This window comes from Engraulis encrasicolus, chromosome 14, assembly GCF_034702125.1.
Source record: "Engraulis encrasicolus isolate BLACKSEA-1 chromosome 14, IST_EnEncr_1.0, whole genome shotgun sequence".
NCBI classification, from domain to species: domain Eukaryota; kingdom Metazoa; phylum Chordata; class Actinopteri; order Clupeiformes; family Engraulidae; genus Engraulis; species Engraulis encrasicolus.
The window spans coordinates 34,106,996-34,126,195 of NC_085870.1; the positions used below are offsets into that span (position 1 = coordinate 34,106,996).

The 19,200-nt window shown below is 43.7% G+C and overlaps 1 protein-coding gene across 1 annotated transcript; it reads left to right on the plus strand.

The window, feature by feature from the left end:
* Positions 1-3,414: 3,414 nt before the first annotated feature.
* On the plus strand, positions 3,415-12,493 carry gata1a (GATA binding protein 1a). The gene is made up of 6 exons (XM_063215513.1): positions 3,415-3,601; positions 6,928-7,177; positions 9,177-9,713; positions 10,050-10,195; positions 10,659-10,784; positions 11,387-12,493. The coding sequence occupies exons 2-6, from the start codon at positions 6,964-6,966 to the stop codon at positions 11,678-11,680; spliced, it is 1,317 nt and encodes a 438-aa protein (XP_063071583.1). The 5' UTR covers positions 3,415-3,601; positions 6,928-6,963; the 3' UTR covers positions 11,681-12,493.
* Positions 12,494-19,200: the final 6,707 nt, after the last annotated feature.

Sequence of the window (19,200 nt, forward strand, 5' to 3'; positions counted from 1 at the left end):
CGTGTTTTTGTTGTAACACTGTAACGCTAGTACTCCTAGATATGCACACTATCATGGCACCATTAATAGCCATTAAACATTTTAGGGAGCGAACAAAGGAGGGAGGGAGAGAGCGGAGAAAGAGAGAGAGAGCGGAGAAAGAGAGAGAGTGTGTGTGAGTGAGTGAGTGAGTGAATCAGTGAGAGTGAGTGAGGTAGAGAGAGAGTGAGTGAGTGAATCAGTTAGGGAGAGAAAGAGTGAGTGAGTGAGAGCGAGAGAGTAAGTGAGTGTGTGAGAGAGAAAGAATGAGAGATGGTGAGCTAGAGAGAGAGAGAGAAAGAGTGAGTGAGAGAGAGAGAGAGAGAGAGAGAGAGGGGGGCAGGCACAGGGTCAGCGTGTTGTGATGACATGGTGTTGCTCAGCTGGCTGTGGCGTCCAGATAAGAGCACAACGTTCACAGAAAGCAGCTTCAGCTTCAGAGGAATTGGAGGCTACCCATCGTAATGCTCCTCCCCATTGCATCGTTTATGCAGCAGACACACACACACGCACACCAGGGCTTGACATTAACTTTTTTTAACCCACCGGCCACTGTGGCTAGTGGTTTTCCCGAGTCACTAGCCATGCAGGTATTCCACTAGCCACAAATTTTACATTGTTTTTTTTTCTTTATCATGATAGTGTACGTCAAAGAAGATGAGATGCTAAAGCAAGATGAGTGTATAGCTTTCTACATGGAAGTATATCAAGCAAATAGAAACTGAGTTGCTGAGTTTTGTCTTGAACTTAAATACCTGTACAAACAATTGATACACAAGGGGAAAACAACAGAGTATACACGTAGGCTACTACAAGTATGATGTGTGTGTCATACCAAGGAATAAACTGCCAGCCGAATTGGCTAGTGACACTGAAAGTATTACTAACCAAAGCCAAATTTCACCAGCATTTGGCCGGTTGGCAGGTGCCAGTGTCAAGCCCTGACGCACACACATATACATAGACACACACGCACAAACACAAATACACACATGCACACACACATACACACACACACATATGCACGCATAGACACACACACAAACACACATACGCACGCATACACACACACACACACATACACACACATGCATAGACCCACACGCATGCACACACACTCTTATGGGGATTGTTGTTGTTGTTGTTGATGTTGATGTTGATGTTGATGTTGATGATGACCTGTAACCTGTATTATCCATAAATGTGTCTAAATGAAACATAAAACAATGTATTTAACACTGATTCTTTTAGTCTGTCTTCATGGGTGTTGCTGTCCATCCATCTGTCCCTGTGTGTGCGTTCCTGCTCGTGTGTGTGTGTTTGTGCGTGCATGTGTGTGTGTGCCTGCCTGCGTGCGTGCGTGTGTGTGTGTATGTGTGTGCACATGTATGTGTGTGTGTGTGTGTGTGTGTGTGTATGTGCGCGTGTGCGTGTGTGTGTGTGTGTGTGTGTGTATGTGTGTGCACATATATGTGTGTGTGTGTGTATGTGCGCGTGTGTGTGTGTGTGTGTGTGAGTGAGAGAGAGACACAGAGAGGGCACGAGAGAGGGAGAGAGAGAGTGTGTGTGTGTGCAGTTGCTTGGCCGCTACCCAGCCTTGCCACCCATCTTGATAAAGCCTTATCAAGGCCTAGCAGCCCGAGCCGCCTGAGACATCGGCCACATCCCTGAAACACTCGCCCTGCTCCCTCCTCATCAACTCAACTGTCCTTTCTGTCTCTCTTTCTCCCTCTTGCTCTCTCTCGCTCCTTCTCTCTCTCTCTCTCTCTCTCTCTCTCTCTCTCTCTCTCTCTCTCTCTCTCTCACTCACTCACTCACTCACTCACTCACTCACTCACACACACACACACACACACACACACACACACACACACACACACACACACACACACACACACACACACACACACACACACACAGCCCTTCCTTCCCTCCATCACTCACTGGGTTCAAGCTAGTTTCAGAATCGGGTCCTCAATACATTGTATTGAGGATGCATGGGGGGCCTTTCAGATTACTTTGTCTGGGGCTGCAGTCAAAGTTGCCAGTGACCCTGCCTTCATGGGCTCGGTGCATGTAGCAGCATGCAACCTTCCACGCCAGTATGGAAATGAGTCCTCTTAGCAGCGGAGTGAGATACAGTACTGTGCCGAGTACGGTTATGCCTGACCAGACACAGTTAGTCCTCATTTCCCTGAGAATTGTAAATGGACAGTGTGGAGGTGGAAAGCTCCAGGGGTTTTGACTATCAAATGTCTATTACAGTCTGGGGCCTATGGGGGTAGCTGGGCTGGCTTTGTTGGAACTGTAGCCCGGCATACATATGTGTGCGCACGCACGCACGCACGCACGCACGCACGCACGCACGCACGCACGCACACACACACGCACGCATGCACACACGCACACACACACACAGTGAATTAGTGTGTACGTACCTATGTGTGTGTCTGTGTGTGCATTAATGTGTGTGTGTTTGGTGTTGGTGTGTAAGACCAGTGGCTTCATAACTGCAGCGTTTGGCCTCATTTGCATCCCAGCCTGCTGCACTTGGTGGGACTGTGCCACCACCGCATAGAGAAACATTATTTTATTTTGCATGCTTTCATTTGCTTTGTTTGAATCGTCCCATTTACTTTTCCACATGGCTTATTGTTCTACCGCTGTCACGCTTCAGGTGCATGGCTGGCAGCACTGTACAGTGTTTCTCCATAGCTTTAGATTAGATGTCAACTAGTGTTGTCATGCTGCAGGTTGCATACAAGTTCTACACAGCTCTACCAATCAGTGTTGGGGTGACAAACTATATTGTTCAAGGATATTTATTGAAAGATACCATGAATTGTGTTTATAAGGAATGCTATGGCTTACAGTTGCACCAAAGTGTGGACTGTCATGCCTCACATGGGTTTGTCTGAGGTCAGCATCAACTTATCTCTCAGCAGCAGTTCTCTGCTCCACCAGACCTGTCGTAAAATGCAGCGCTTGTGCATCACAAACTTCACAAACTTCAACGACTGAAAGACATATTTCACACAACCTTATTAAGACGCATGTGAACTATACACTACTGTACATTAATATATAGCATTCTGCAGGCTATGTATCTATGTGATGCTTCAACTTTGATGATTGTTCTCGGACATGTACAATGCTCAAGTTTTACTCGTGGAAAAAGCATCAACAACTGTTCAAAAAGGTAAGTTAAGATTCATGAATGAGGATGTTACCAGCACTCTCACCCACCGAAGGCAGTGCATGAGCCAGTTATGATAGCATAACTCATTTCAGAAGAGGAGGTGTGTCTTTCGTTTAGTGCAAAAAAAAAAATCAGCCACCCATCCCAACCCTTCCCTCCAACTTGAAGCCAAGTGAGTATGACAGAGAGAGAGAAAGAGAGAGAGAGAGAGTGTGTGTGTGCTGGGGGTTAATCACTCAGTGAAGAGACCCATTCCTGCCATCAACACTTCAGTCTCCATCCTCTGTGTGCTTGTGGAAGTGCCTCCATCACTGCTCACCTGAATTTACCTGCGCTGCCTACACCTGGCCTACACAAGGAGCCCACCTTGAGCTAACTCACCAGGTAAGAGGAGGGTCTAACGTGCTACTACAATTAGAACTCACCTCATGAATACAAATGTGATCTTTTAACCTTTTGAGGGGTCATGGTAATGATACACAGGGCAACTTTTTGAGCAATGTTGCCGGGCAACATCACGATTGGCTATTCATGTTCATGAAGTTCTCTTGATAAAACGATGTGTGATAAAGAGCCCATACGACACTTTGAAGTATCGTTGCCCAGACACATTGTTCAAAAAGTAGTCCTCTGTGTCTTTTTTTGCCTGTCCCTCTACAATTTTACTCGAACAACATAGAACATAGAACTGGAGCTGAACCGCTCTTGAATTTGTTGCTTTGGCAAGGGGCCAATAGCCAATTATGTTTTTTTTTTGTTCGTAGATACATCCTTATGTAGACCTATTTTTTGATCAGGTTTTCTTAGTTTTTTTATTGTTTGATACACTTTGATATTACCAAGGTTTTCTATGCATTTACCCAGCACAGTTTTTCACACCATGCATGTTGAACAGTAGTTATAGTATAGTATTATATATATATATTGTAGTAATATATTTAGTAATGGGTCCTATATTATTTGTAGTATTATAGTCGTATATATATATTTTAAAAACACATGGTTGTGTGCATTTGCTGGCAAAGTGCGTTAATGTGCTAAGACAAGGCCCCTGCATGCCATAGGCCTAACGGCAATGACCAAGTCATTATGTCTTCCCGAAGACTCTGGAGTGTAGTGTAGCACCTCCGATGTCGTTTTATTAATTAAATAAAATTAATTAATTATATTATAAATAAATTATATATTATAATATTCCACTGGTGTAATGTGCGCATTATGAGGATACAGTACAATGTGGTTCCTCAAGTGCTGTGTGAATGTACTGCATCAGCTTCATCGCAACTTTAACAGACTGACTTTAATTCTGAATAAAGCTTCATTCCTCTTTGAAACTGTCATTTAAACACCTCTTGATTTGGAATTAAAGGAAAGATAAAAATAAACTTGACGGAACTATTTAATTCTGAATTATTAATTCGGAATTAAAAACATCATGTAAACGTAGTAATTGTTATAACTTATCTGTTTTCTACATTGTTCTACAACAGACAGACATGGAACTTTATCTTAACTGTGAAAGAAACAGTGATTTGGCAGCACTGCTATATTTTACACCAGATATGTTCACAGTTTGTGTAAGAACCACTCAAGCTATCTTACATGCGAAGAGTGATAAGAAGCTAAGTACGTACATAAAAAAAACATCAAGCAAGTGTTCTAGTTTTCTATTTTAAAAACTCAAAGATTTTTTTTTACATTTACTATTTGTTACAAATAAGAATATACTTTAAAAAGTAAATTAAATTTTTATTACAAATGTGTATTATTTTTAATTTTTAAGTGATAACATCATCCACAAACCACTGCAGGCAGATAAAACGAAGTCTCTGCTAATGTTGCAGAATAAGGAACAATTAACAATTAAAAATAATTACCAATAGAATAAAATAAATTAGATGACCAGGATGGGGGGTCACTGAAGTATGCCATGTTAGCTGGCATGTACAGTATGTGAACATAATGTCTCAACCATAGAGATGTTGCACATGTATGTGTTACTCAACTCCTTCAACTGAACTATGAAGTAAATTCATAAGCACAGGAAAGCGTCTTTTGAAAACATATCCAAACGTTCAAGTAAGGGGTTCAGGTGACCATCAACAGATTATGTGACAGTGTATTTTAATAGCTGTTAGGATAAGGCGCTCAATGTAAGGCCAATAATAATTCGCCTATCTGATTTTCTCACACCTATCTGCCTTCTGTTTTCATTGTTATCGCTGAGGCTTACTGATATGAGCGCTCATGTCTGTTTCGATGAATCCTGAGGTGTGGTGTTCTCTTTTTTTTTAGTAGGGATATCAACATGGACCAATAAAATGAACAACTTAATGTAATTTGTTTATTTCAAACAAAGAAAAAATATAGAAAAGGGAAAAATAGCCACCTTAACTCCCTCAGAGACACCCGACGAGCACCTTGACACTATTTTTGGTTTGTTTTTGCTTTTGGGGAAATCATCACATTAAAACTGAGACATAGCCATCTCCAGAAGTGGCCCACCAGCATTCCACATCCCCAATTTGAACCGTCATGTCTCTCGAGAGGAGTCAGCCAACAAAATGTGGCACAGACAGCATCACGGCCGCAACAGCAGAGCAGCACACTGAAGATAACGTATTTTTGGGGCCTACTCTCCGCCACAAACAAAACGGGGATCTTTAAAGGGAAGTTTAAGAAAACCCCAAGCAGTAGTCACTCAGACATATAGCTTTCTACTGTACAGTCTCCCTGAACCTCACAGGGCCACAAAAATAGCAGCTGCAGCCAGGGCCTTTTGGCTTTTAAAATACAGAGGTCAAATACTGCGTACTGTACTGCATGTTGTACATTTAGAATGCTTCAAACTCTTCAGTCAAACTCTTGTTTATTTTCATAAATCTCTGTCTTGGCAATAAATGGGGGTGATGTGTACAGACTGAATTTATCATTGTCGATCATTGATCGATTTTCATCATAGATAAATTTTATATTTCTAAAAAAAAAATACAGAGAACATGACCTCTGTGTCCTCAATGGTAGTTACGGCAGCAGCAGCAGAAGCAGCAGAAGCAGCAGAAGCAGCAGCAGCAGCTGCAGCAGTCGTGGCAATGGCCTCTAATAGACTCCCGTTCAGAGACATATCCCAGAATGCAACAGCAGCAGCAGCAGCCGTGGCAATGGCCTCTAATAGACTCCTGTGCAGAGACATATCCCAGAATGCAACGCTAAGCTCCAGGGACCTAAACCTGCAACTCCTGCTGCTACTTTGCAATTCCATAAATATCATCACGACTTTGGGTGAAATGATCAGCATATTTTTACAGATACAAGCTCCTCGAAGACTGACTGTCTGGGACTGGTCCATGTTCTCCAGCTACCCAGGGCAGAACAAATGTTGGTAGTGTTAGCTTAACATCTGCGTAATGCTACTCTTTTGACTTAGTTTGTTTGAATGTTGTGGACAAAAGTGAAACACAAAAAGTAAATGTTATTACATAATCATGAATATAGTTATTGTCCAATGTAATAAAGGATTTAAATTCCACTTAGTGCCTCGGCCTTCTCTCTTACCCCCAACCCTTGCTCTTCTGCACCTGAAGTTTTATGCTATTAAGGAACCACTGTATTATCCCGCTCTCTGTCTCTCTGTCTCTCTCTCTCTTCACGTTATAAAAATGATGTCCCATTACAAACTAAAATTCAAATGTGACTTTGCATCCACAAAGGTTCCAGGAAGTCCCTCCCCCACCCTCGTCAACCTGATGGAGAGCTCCTCAGAGGCGACCCGCTGGGTGTCCCCATCCCTGAACAGCGGTGACCCCTTGCCTCCCTTCTCCACGGAGCAGAGCCTGCTGCCCCCGGGGGACGAGGTGGAGGCCTTCTATTCCATGCCAGACGCAGACTTCACCAGCCTGCCCTCATACTTCTCCACCGGGGCTCAGAGCCGGGCCTCCTCCGCATACAGACACAGCCCAGGTGAGTGGAACATATTCTTTTTTATATATATACAGTATATATACGTATATATTAGGGCTTTTGTGCCTTTATTATTTGACATGACAGTGAAAAACAGACAGGAACTGGCTGGGAGAGAGAGAGATGGGGAAGGGTTGGGGAATGACCCGGGCCGGGCATCGAACCTGGGTCGCCATTTTCCCCCCTTTCTCATTGGAAATCCCTTATTTATCTACCTTAGTCATCTATGCATGGACAAAACCATTCTTACCACAGAAAATGTTGGAACGCACATTATACTCCCAATATTTTTCTGCTTCCATGGTCTGTGAAGATCTGCTCGATACACCCACAGCCTGGTAGAGGCATTGTCTGTCTGGAAATGTACAGTGCATGGCACACATTTTCCATAGAGTATAGGCACACTGCATAGTCCATTCAGAAGTCCATCATGTTCTCTAGAACTAAACAGACAGAGCCTGGTATAGTCTGGCGTCTGAAGAAGGGTGATTACCCGAAATGTCACAGAAAAAAAATAAAGTAAGTGGGAGCAGAAAACCCTGGTTGAAGACTTTTCTCTTTTTTCTCTGGTCATTTGCTTGCCCTGCTCCCAGGTCAGACATTTGGATGTGCGGTCTTTAATTTACTCATAGTCTGGCATGATATAATAGTTTTAATATGTACATTCTAAGCATGATTTGGAGACGACATCCCACACTATATTCAGCATGCGCGCTGTTTAAGTGAGGTGAAGGTGAGCTTGAGGATGTTGAATTGTCTTTTGCTCTACTGTTTTGTTTGACTTTTTACGGCACCTGAATCCTTTCCAAAAAAAGGTTGACATGCTACCTCCTTCTGCATTTTCATGAACTGCCCTCAACTCCCGATAGTTTTAAAATATTTTAGGCACGAGCAACTAGATCAGCACATTTCTTGTATCCCCATAATGCATGCCATCCCACCAGGGGAACGCTGTAATAGTCATTGAAAAGTTAACCACCACAGTACTACACTACTATGAGATCAATTATACAGGACCTTTAGTAATGTTTTTCGCCATTCTGGTAACAGCAAATTTGTAACGCCGTGTCTTAACTGGTTAAAGAAGACGCTGAAGATGGCGTAGGCTGAAATGTCCATGTATCGTGCCATCCCACTGAGTAAATACAAAAATTGTAATAATCAAAAGTTTGAGATTTGTCTCTTATAGAGAGAACTACACTACAGAGAGATACCATGCTTTGTCAAACTTATTGGTGCATTTCTTGGCCGAGGATTGTGGCAAAGTGAATTCAAAATAGTCTTTCACCGTGTCACAAATTCAGCCACTGAAACTTGTGAATAAAGTTAAACTACAATGGTCAGTGTGTGGGAGTTTTATAGTTTTTAGTCGCGTACCACAATTCTACACAACACTGTCTCAGTCAAGCCGTCGGACGTCGGTTGGCTTTTTAGAGGGTTTGCATGCGACGTGGGCCTGTGAACGTAGCCCTCTCTGATCAGCGACCAATGGGTCATCTCCAATGCACCTGACAGCTGGTGTGTGTGACAAAAGATCACTAGTCTGGTTGGGTAGCACTTCACAATAACCTTCCGCTATAAATAGTTAACAAATAGTTATGGTTTACTGTACATTTTATAGTTGTAATATATTAAGTAAAACTTAGTTAATAGTTTATGTGTTTTATAAGTGTTTTATTAAGTTATTATTATTGTTTTGATTAAGTTATTGTTAATATTTTAATAAATTAGTAATACAAGTATTTTTAATAATACAATTAGCAACTTAATATTATGTTCTATAAATTATTATGTGCTATAAATGATTATGCAATGACTAATAAATGTGTTTTAATGACTTTGTAAGTGTTTAAGTATGTAACTACAAGTGTACAGTAAACTATTAGTAAACTATTTATACGGAAGGTTATTGTGAAGTGCTTCCATTGAATTATTGAATGACTTTGTTTCTCGTGCTACAGTGTTGCTTAACCATTGCCCTTGTGCCCTTGACCCCCAGTGCGCCAGGTGTACTCCTCCTCCTCGCTGCTGAGCAACATCCAGTGGCTGGATGGGCCGGCGGGTCACTCCCTGGGCACCCCCTACACCCCCACCGCCTCCTCCAGCTGGGCCACCAGCCCCTTCTCCAAAACCACCCCACTGCACCCCCACCCCTCCGCCACATTGTACACCACCGGCGCGCCCACCTCCTCCTCCTTCGGCTCCTCCAAGGAGAGCTTCCCCTCGCCGGGCCACGACGGCAAGGAGAGCCCCAGGCTGCAGGAGGCCCTGAAGGCCGAGCGCCTCAGTCCCTTCGGAGGAGGCGTCGGAGGAGGTGTTGGCTCCTCCACTGGAGGCAGCTTCCTCAACCTGACCTCCTCTGTGGCCTCCACCGGCATGTACACGCCCTCCTCCCACGGCCTGCTGGGCCCCTACGGCTCGTACATGAGTGCCCAGCAGGAGTACGGCTCCTCGGGCCTCTACTCCTCGGGGGCCTGGATGAGCCCCTCGGCCTACTCCCCGAAGCTGCGCAACAAGATGCGCCTCTCCCCGCCGGGTAAGCCAGATGTGTGTGTGGGGGACTCACAGTTTATGGAGTACCACATTCTGAATCTGGTGCATGATACACCTCTCTCTCTCTCTCTCTCTCTCTCTCTCTCTCTCTCTCTCTCTCTCTCTCTCTGTTTTAGTTTTCATTCGGTCTGCCTGTTTTTCTCTCTCTTTCTCTCTGTCTCTCTCTCTTTCGTAGTTAATGTGTAAGAAAGAATGTACTGTAGCCTATGTGTCTGAGTGCATGTGTGTGAGTTTTTGGCACCTGGCCATGTTTTTTGTGTACTTTGCCACAACAGCAGCCTCTGAGTTGACATGTCTTATCTTTGCCGTCCTTGCACAGAGGCACGAGAGTGTGTGAACTGCGGGGCAACGGCCACCCCTCTCTGGAGGCGAGATGGTACGGGCCACTACCTCTGCAATGCCTGTGGACTGTACCACAAAATGAACGGCCAAAACAGGCCTCTCATTCGCCCAAAGAAGAGACTGGTATGTATGGGCATATAGATATAACACTACGTGAGGTAGTAAGATGGTAGTCCACTTTTAAGTTTCATAAAAAATGTGAAGGTTTATAAAAAAGTCCTGGATCCTACAAGGTCAATGGTATCTTTAAAGCCCCCCCTATGAATACTGGGCCTGTAAAATTGTCCCAACATGTTCACTTATGGCTGTTAAATACTTTCGAGCTTCCATTCCTCTGCCATTTCCTTGGTTTTACTTTATCCTAATGTGTACCATTCCGCCAGTGGAATGCAGTACTAATGAAAAGACCATAGTAGTCTTTGGTAATACATTTTGCCTTAATTATTGCCATTCTGGTAACAGCACATTTATAACAGGAGCCTTGCCTTAAAGAGTTTAACAAACTCATTTTATTTAATCATTGGATTTGTTAGTGCTATAAGTAGGCTAATTCTGCCGTTTCATCTCTTCTTCTTTTCTCTCCCAGATTGTGAGCAAGCGGGCCGGCACCCAGTGCGCCAACTGCAACACCAGCACCACCACTCTCTGGAGACGCAACACCAACGGCGAGCCGGTCTGCAACGCCTGCGGACTCTACTACAAGCTGCATAATGTGAGTGATAAAAGGGAAGGCAGTATCAGTTATCACTCCGCACGGGAGATAAAAGGCTCATATTTCTACTATTATTACAGTACTGCCACGGCTACTCTCCTTGTTGCTTCAACTGTAATTATACTGCCTGTGTTAGGTTAGGTTAGGTTACTGTGTGGCTAGACAAACGCAAAACCCTATCACAAACTCCAACTACCTCCCGTACATATATTCTCTGTGTTCCTAGCTACTCTAACCTCAAACTTTAATCTGATAAGGCCCCTGTTGAATGGTAATGGCCAAGTCGTAATGTAGGCCTATTACTAAAGGCCTTGTGTAAAGTCGTAATTGTGTAGTACTGTGGTATTAAAGTCTTTTCAACAGCTATTAAAGCATTTCACTGGCAGAACAGAGTACATTATGGCTCTGCTGCCGGTAAAGGCATATAATAAATAATAGTAAATAATAGTAATAGAGCAATATCCTTCAGCATAGAGTAATATCCCGACTCGACAGGCATACATGCAATTTTTATGTATGCAGTGTATGCACGTGTGTGCTGTGTCACAATGACAAATGGGAGGTGGAGTTTCATGGCTGGCCTTTTATGTACTGTACTGCAGGTGAACAGACCCCTCACCATGAAGAAGGACGGCATTCAGACCAGGAACCGCAAAGTCTCCAACAAGAACAAAAAGGGCAAGAAGAGCGTTCCCATCGACGCCTATCCAGACCTGGTCCACGGAGGACCTCCGGCTGACGACCTGGGGGGCCACTACTCTCTCGGCCCGGGGCCCCTGTTGTCCTACGGCCACCCCTCGCACCTCCTGCCCCCCACAGCCAACCACCTACACCCCTCAGCCAGCCTCTCCTATACCCACCACCCAACTTCAGGCATGGTGCCCACCCTGGTGTGAGACACAGTGGAGAGGCCACAGCCCCTCATATCAGCCTACACCCACCAGCCAGCCTCAGGAACTGGTGTGAGGAGCAGGGGCGGTGAAATATGGGGGTTAAGTCCGACTGAGTAACCAGGGCCCCACATATCAGCAGGGCCCACAAGGAGTCTGATAAAAAAAAATACATTAAAAAACATAAATAAGAGGAGGGTGGGGAGTCAGATGGAGCTGGAACCACAGGGCCCATAGGTCATTTGGTGCTACCTACGCCCCTGTTGAAGAGTGAGGAGTGGACACGGGGGAAAGGGCACACAGCGTTTCAGGACTGTAAGCACAGACACATATGAGAGGAGCCACCTGATTCCTTGTGTATTGTGTATAAACTGGTAGGCAGACAGTGAGAGAAGCTTTGGCCATCCAAGACCTTTGTGTCTGACGGTGGTGGAAATAATGAATGTAAACTTATTCTGCCTCTTTTGTTATATATTTGCTAGTTTTTTTTTTTTTAAAGTAAGCATTTTTTAAGTTTGCTATTTTGTTCATGTGATGTCCTTTTACAGAAGATTGATTTTTTTGTCCTTAAAAAACATGTTTTTACAACTGCAATGTACAAATGAAGATGTACTTGTCCAAACAAAAGACTGTGAAACACTGGAATATAGTTTTGTGAAAGATGTATGCTCTTGATTTAAACCAGCATTTAATATAACGTGTAAAAAACTTACAGAGATTATTCATGCAGGTGTATTTTAGTATGTGAAGAGTTGCTCTTTTTTTACAAGCTGTGAATGTTAATTGAATTCATAAAATATAATACAATGAGGTGCCTGACATTGCTCTCTGCAAATGTTCTTACACAACAGAATAGCACGATGCTCAACTACAGTAGCATGGCTGTGGTACGTGGTGGTTTTTATGGTACTCAGGTAAACCTCGGGACGTAATCAAACAGGTTATCAAACGACCGAGGCAACAAACACTGCTCTGTTGGAATTTGAAAACCACCAACAGCGACAATAGGGAATATAAAAACCACAAGAGAATTGCCACTCGGCTTCAGTTAAGCTTTACACAAATGACTCTGCTGACCTTCAAGGTGCCCTTTTTTTCGATGTGTAAATGTCATTTAAATGATTTGCCCTGTTTCAGGTGCTGTGGTCACAGGTCCTGTAGACACATTGTCACGCCTCCCGCAGTGGCCAATAATGGTGGCATTGTCCCCAACTGTTTCCAGCACTTGAGTGTGTGTGTGTGTGTGTGTGTGTGTGTGTGTGTGTGTGTGTGTGTGTGTGTGTGTGTGTGTGTGTGTGTGTGTGTGTGTGTGTGTGTGTGTGTGTGTGTGTGTGTGTGTGTGTGTGTGGCGGTTGGGCCGAGGGAGCACCGGACATGCAAATTCACCACTTTCCATAAAGCTGGCGGAAAGTGACTAAACACTTAACAAGCGCGCCTGCCTGTGCCAAAGGCGGACTAAATTTAGACTCGTGGCTATGCCCACAAGCCACTTTTATTGACTCTAACTGTGAACTGCGGACTGCGAAGTCTGACTCACACACTGACAATCATATTAGACATATTGTGATAATGCCAGGGGTGCAGATCTGGTGTACTGTCTGGAGAACGTAAGTGTGTGTGTGTGTGTGTTTTTGCTGGTGTACAACGTGAGCTGTACCATAGCACCATACATTACAATCATGTAGAGCAAGGCTTGGCATGTGTATTGGGCTCACCAATCTTGTTTATCATTAATTGATTAACTAATGAATTAGTTAATTTGGGGAGGGGGAGGGTGGGTGAGTCAAGCGCAGCACTTCAAAATGCCTGGTCTCAACACAGTACCTCTACTACTGTACAGTGCAGAATATACACTTCACTTTCATGCAGTCATTTTTTTTTTTTGGATCAAATTTTTATTATGATTGAATATGAACAGAATTACAAGATTCAAATCACGTAAAATAGGAAAAAGAGGGAGGGGCAGGAGAGACAAGACAAGGAGGTAATGTACTGTATGTGACAAGCTGAAAGCGTGATTACAAGCAAGGTCTGTCTTCACTAACAAGGTACTAGGATAAAGCCGGAAAAAAGTACATCTGGCCCTGCCGTGGCCTAATGGTAGGGCACTGGGTTACTACTACGCCGATGACCAGGGATCGATTCCGGCTTGGGTCATTTGCAGATCCTTTCCTGTCCCTCCTCCCCTGTGTCCTGGCAAAAAAATGAGAAAAAAATATTTTTAAAAAGAAAAAAAGTATGCATGTAGCATGTAGTTTCCCTTATTTTCTGGAGTTGTAAACTAGAGCAGTGGTTCCCAACCTTTTTCTTCAGGGACCCATGTTTTTACCATTGTAAGCTTTGGTGACCCAACTGCGCGAGCGCCTGCACGAGAGGGATTCACATAATACCCTCTGTTTCCTGCGAAAACTCATTTTTGTCATTTTATTCCTCAATTCATCTTCAGTCAAATATAGAATAAATGTTTAATAGCATTAACATTTTGTTGCTTCTATGCGTATATTAGTTAAATGCTTTGTCATTTATTCAACATGGGCTATATATGGTATTAAAATCAAACCCCTTTAAATCAAGAGGCCTTCGCGACCCCCTGTGGATCTTTGGCGACCCATAAGGGGGGTCCCGACCCATAGGTTGGGAACCACTGAACTAGAGGACTACAGGGCATGACCTTACAGTAGATATGTGGCCCTGATGCTCCCTCTCTCTCTGAGAGGAGAGAATAGAACAGGCCAAGGGTCTCTGGGTGCAGCATCTGCTCTTACACTGATAACTTATCTCCAAGGAGTCACACACCAAAACGACAACCAGCGGCCAAACAGGCGCTCGCAAAAATCAACCATCACTCACTCCCCCTGGTACACAGGTACACCCACTTGGGGGGGGGGGGGTCGCACAAATGATGGGCAGTAGTCTATTTCATTTTTTAATACTATGGAGGTGTAGGCAGGACTATGATGAGATCAAGGGAGCATTGGCAGGCTTCCAATGAGGTGGAGGTTGAGAACTACTACACTACAGGGTCCTAGAGCCCAGGGCTGGACTGGTCATCTGGCATACAGGGCATTTTCCCGGTGGGCCGCCACCGTTGTGGTTGCTTTTCAGGGGATTAGCCCACAATTTAGGTGGGGAGGCCCATTGGTCTTTAGGCAATATAGACAGTGGATTCAGCCAGTCAAGATCTAGTATGAAAGTGGCCTGTGTATGCCAGTCTATGCCTGGGCCATTTTTCATAGCCAGCCCAGCCCTGCTAGAGCCAGTGCAAGGTATTTGGAGGCCCTAGGCAAAGAGGGACTCGGGACGGGAACCTTTTCTTCTCCTCAAGCTATTGGGGAGGGCCCCCTCAGGAGAGATTTTGATCGCAGAATCATTGTGCATCATTTTGGTCATTGAATTTAGGTGTTGCCACACTCACAAAGTTGTCATGGTTGTCCTTTGAATACAAGTACATAACCAGTAATTTCCAAGGCCCCCTTTCAGTTGGGCCTTGGGGGCCCTGGGCTATTGCCATTGCTTGACTGGTTGTGAGAGGTCTGGAAGTGCCATAGAGCATGGGCCCGGTACGTGTGTCAGTTTGTTTCATGACCTTCATATGATATGAAATGAGGTCCTTAAAAAATACCAGGGTCACAAAAAGTTGAACGTGAAAATATTGGTTGAAAGTGAATTAGTGTAAGTAGTATCAGCTACTGTGAGTCTGTGCATGAAGTTGAGTTTAAGGATGAGGATTTGTGCAAGTCTATTTTATATCAGCTTAATCCTGACTGAAGTGAAAAGCCAAATATCCCTAACTTTTTCTGAACAGAACACTTACCATCTTAAGTTAGCCAGTCATTGAATGATACCGGATGGATTTTAATCTGGGTTGTACTCACTTTTGTGGGTACATGTTCAAGCATTAATGGCTGTATTTTTTATTTTTTGTGAATTAACAAATTTAAGCGGTTATATATGCTGTTAACAGGTCACTAATCATTGTGTCAAAGTGAAATTTCTTTAATGTTGTCCTATGAAAAGATATGTATACTTAAAAATCTGAGGGGTGTACTCACTTATGAGACATACTGTAACTTTGGCTTTGGTCAAAGGGGTTAAATTGGCCAGTCATTGTATGCTTCAGGCAAAACATTTTTTAAGTGGCAAAGAACAAAGTACACGAGCGTGTATCGGCCTATATACTGTATACAACTAATAATGATTTACTGTTAAAACTGTATTTACTATAGGCATACTGTAGTGTTGGATATCGGAAATGTTAAAGTTGAGCAATTAGGGCAGCTTTGTTGGTGTGTCAAAGAAAGCACATTAGATGTTTCTCACAAATAGATTATTATAACCAGCTAAACAATTACCAACTATTAAATGAAGGTGGGCTATCCCAGGAAAATGTAATGTACTTCATAGATAAAATGGGTTATCGGTTTTAAAATCAGCTTAATGACTTACCAAAGATTTTCTAGTTCTTCCCAATAGACTGTCTCTGGCTTTACTGCAAAACAGCTAAATTTGTGTAGCCTTCCATGCATTTAGCCTATTAGACAGTAAAACTCAAACTTTTATTGTGCACAATTCTCATCCAGCCAAGTGATAGGCAGTTAATAGGTGGTGTAATGATTTAGTAATTAGCTGGCCACCAAGAGTATGTAGTCTCTGAAGTTATATGAAGAAGAGATACTGTATACGCATAGGTGCATTCCAATATTTATAATCTTTGCCTCACTTTCATTCCTTCAGTTACTCTACGGTACTCTTCACAATAACACAGGGGTGTCAAACTGAAATGGGCCGAGTGCCCAAATCAAAATATCAATCGAAGTCGTGGGCCAAACTCAATATTTATTTATAAACAGACTAAAATTGTGCACATGCACACACTTATTAATACCCATATTTAAATTTCACAAACAGATTCCCATCCTGGTCAAATGTGTCTGCACATATTCTGTTGCACATGCGTGTGAGCTGTTTCACTGGTCTGGGCCCACTCATATTTCTGTGACACAAAAGAATTATGTTAAGTCTTAATACACTTAATACATTTATGGCATATGTGGGCCAATTGTAATAGACATTTGAAATTATTTCGAGGGCCAAATGAAATGACTTCACAGGCCAGATTTGTCCCCCGGGCCTGAGTTTGACATCCCTGCAATAACACAACATCCCATTGCTCTTCACTGTTATTTACTAGTCAATTGTGTGTGTGTGTGTGCCAATACACACCAGTCTTGACACACAGCACTTGCCCCGCTAATGGGAAACATATCAGGTGAATGAGAAGCAGGCTGTAAACCCCATCGGCCAGTGGCACAGCACAGCGGCGGCGTGTAATTTCATTAGTGGCTGAGCCAACGCTTCGCCTGCCTGACCCACAGACACTACTACAGTATATCCTGGTCGCCAGGCCTACGGAAAGCACATGGGTACGGGTAAGCTCTGGATGACTCAGAGGACTCTGGATATAGGCTACTACTACTAACAGTAATCCCTATAGAACTCTGTAGGCCCGGATTGGTAATCTGGCATAGGCCTACAGGGCACTTCGCGATGGGCCAAAAGTGTTCAGGGGGTCAGTGCTGTTTGGGTCTTTGTATTTTCATAGAAAACTGGCTTACAATATGTTTTGGTTTCTTTTTTTGTTTTTTGGAAGGGGGGTTCCCAAAAAATGCCCTTTTCTTTGGGCCCAGTCCAGCCCTGGTGCTCTGTGTCACTGTAAACTTATCTGGAGGAGAGAAAGAGGGGGCAAATCTCAGACATGGCACGCATCATTATCATGCCAGTCTTCTCCTCATAATCCTCTTCTCATAACCACGAGACAGAGAGAGAGAGAGAGAGAGAGAGAGAGAGAGAGAGAGAGAGAGAGAGAGAGAGAGATTCCTTCGGTGCCACAAGCAGGGACCAGCAGGCAGTGTTTAATTACAATTTAGGCCTCACATTGTTAACTGATGTGCCATTATGGAGGGGACTAAATGCAAAAACTTAGATGAATTTAATTCGAGAAGAAATTTCTTTCTTAACAATGTCCGAAAACTGAAGGCTAACGATATTGGATTAATACTGCACTTCTGACAGATGTGCACGTTCTAATGTCTCTAATGATCTCTAATGTCTAAATCTCCAGTTCTTCCCTTTCTTAGAGAGAGAGAGAGAGAGAGAGAGAGAGAGAGAGAGAGAGAGAGAGAGATAGAGAGATTGTCACTGCGTTCTGCGATTCCCATGTTGCTGTGTTTGTGTGGAGCTGCCTGGTTCCCTGCTGCCCTGGTGTGGCAAGCTGGCGGGAAGGGGGACAGGGGAAATGGCGGTGGGTGACAGCTGGAGATTAGCGGCCATGCATAGGATCTGTCTGTCTTGAGGGCCAAAAGCTGTGAAGCCAATGGGGAGGGACAAGGGGGTCAGTTGTCCCAGGCCCTGGAGAGGTGGCCCAGAGTTGGGTCCTCATTATTACATTATGTGTTGGCTAGGTGGACCTTTACAATTAGCCTGACTAGTCTCAACAAAGGACTTCTGGACTCTGCCTGCAGCAAAAGGACAATGCAGTACCTATAAGGATCGTGGGATTTCCACAGAAGTGGCATCAAATTTCAAACGTAGTGGAGAAGGGACAAATAAGTGAAATGCAACAGTTGTTTCAGATAACAATGGCCCCACGCATGGATTCACTCATCATTTGTTAGTTTGAACTGTATTTTTGAATCTGTGAGTAGCACCTCATTAAAATGTCAGACAAGTGTTCAATCACATAGGTGTGCATCCATAGGGACGAGGTGGTGCTAAAGCACCTGCCCCTTTGCCCTACTGGACAAAAACATGCCCATTTGAAAGTTCTCTTTTGACAGTTGTTTGTCACAGTGTACTGTACTGTGGCCTGTCTTAATATTATGATCTACAAATGCTTCACGATCAAATGCATGTAGCCTAATAGCCTACAGCCTAGTAAGGCAGCCCCTCCAACCCCCCCTTCAGCACCTAGCCTACTAAAATGTCCGCATGCCAGTGTTCAATCAAGTGCAAGTGTTTCTGATAAAACGATGTGTTTGATGCATGTAATGACAATTGCTCATTTCCTTTGGTGTAGTGGTCAGAGCCCCAGTTTAGTACCCCAGAAAGTCTAAGTCCCCCCATGAGGCAAGTCTACTCCCCTTCACTACAGGTCAAATAACTATAAACCAGTTTAAAGTGCCTGTGGTCAGTAGTAGGCCTACCGTAGTAGTTACAAGTAGTGTGACCATAGCCTACTGGTTTTTCATGGATTGTCCAGGGGAGAAATATAGCTTAGTTTTTCTAGACACTGAATGAAAGGAGTCATTGCTTGAAAGCAAAAAAATATTATTGAAATGTCCAGCTTTGCCAGAGGAGGCTGTCTTTAAACTGAGGTACTCACATTGCAGCCAGTTGTTTAGTTGCAAAGGTTTATGCAATTTGCCTGTCAATTGATACGCAGCAATTTGGTGTTCTTTAAAAACTTGCCATTAACAACATTATAGTCAGTATGCGACGACTTGGATAGGCCCATTTGGTCTTAATGA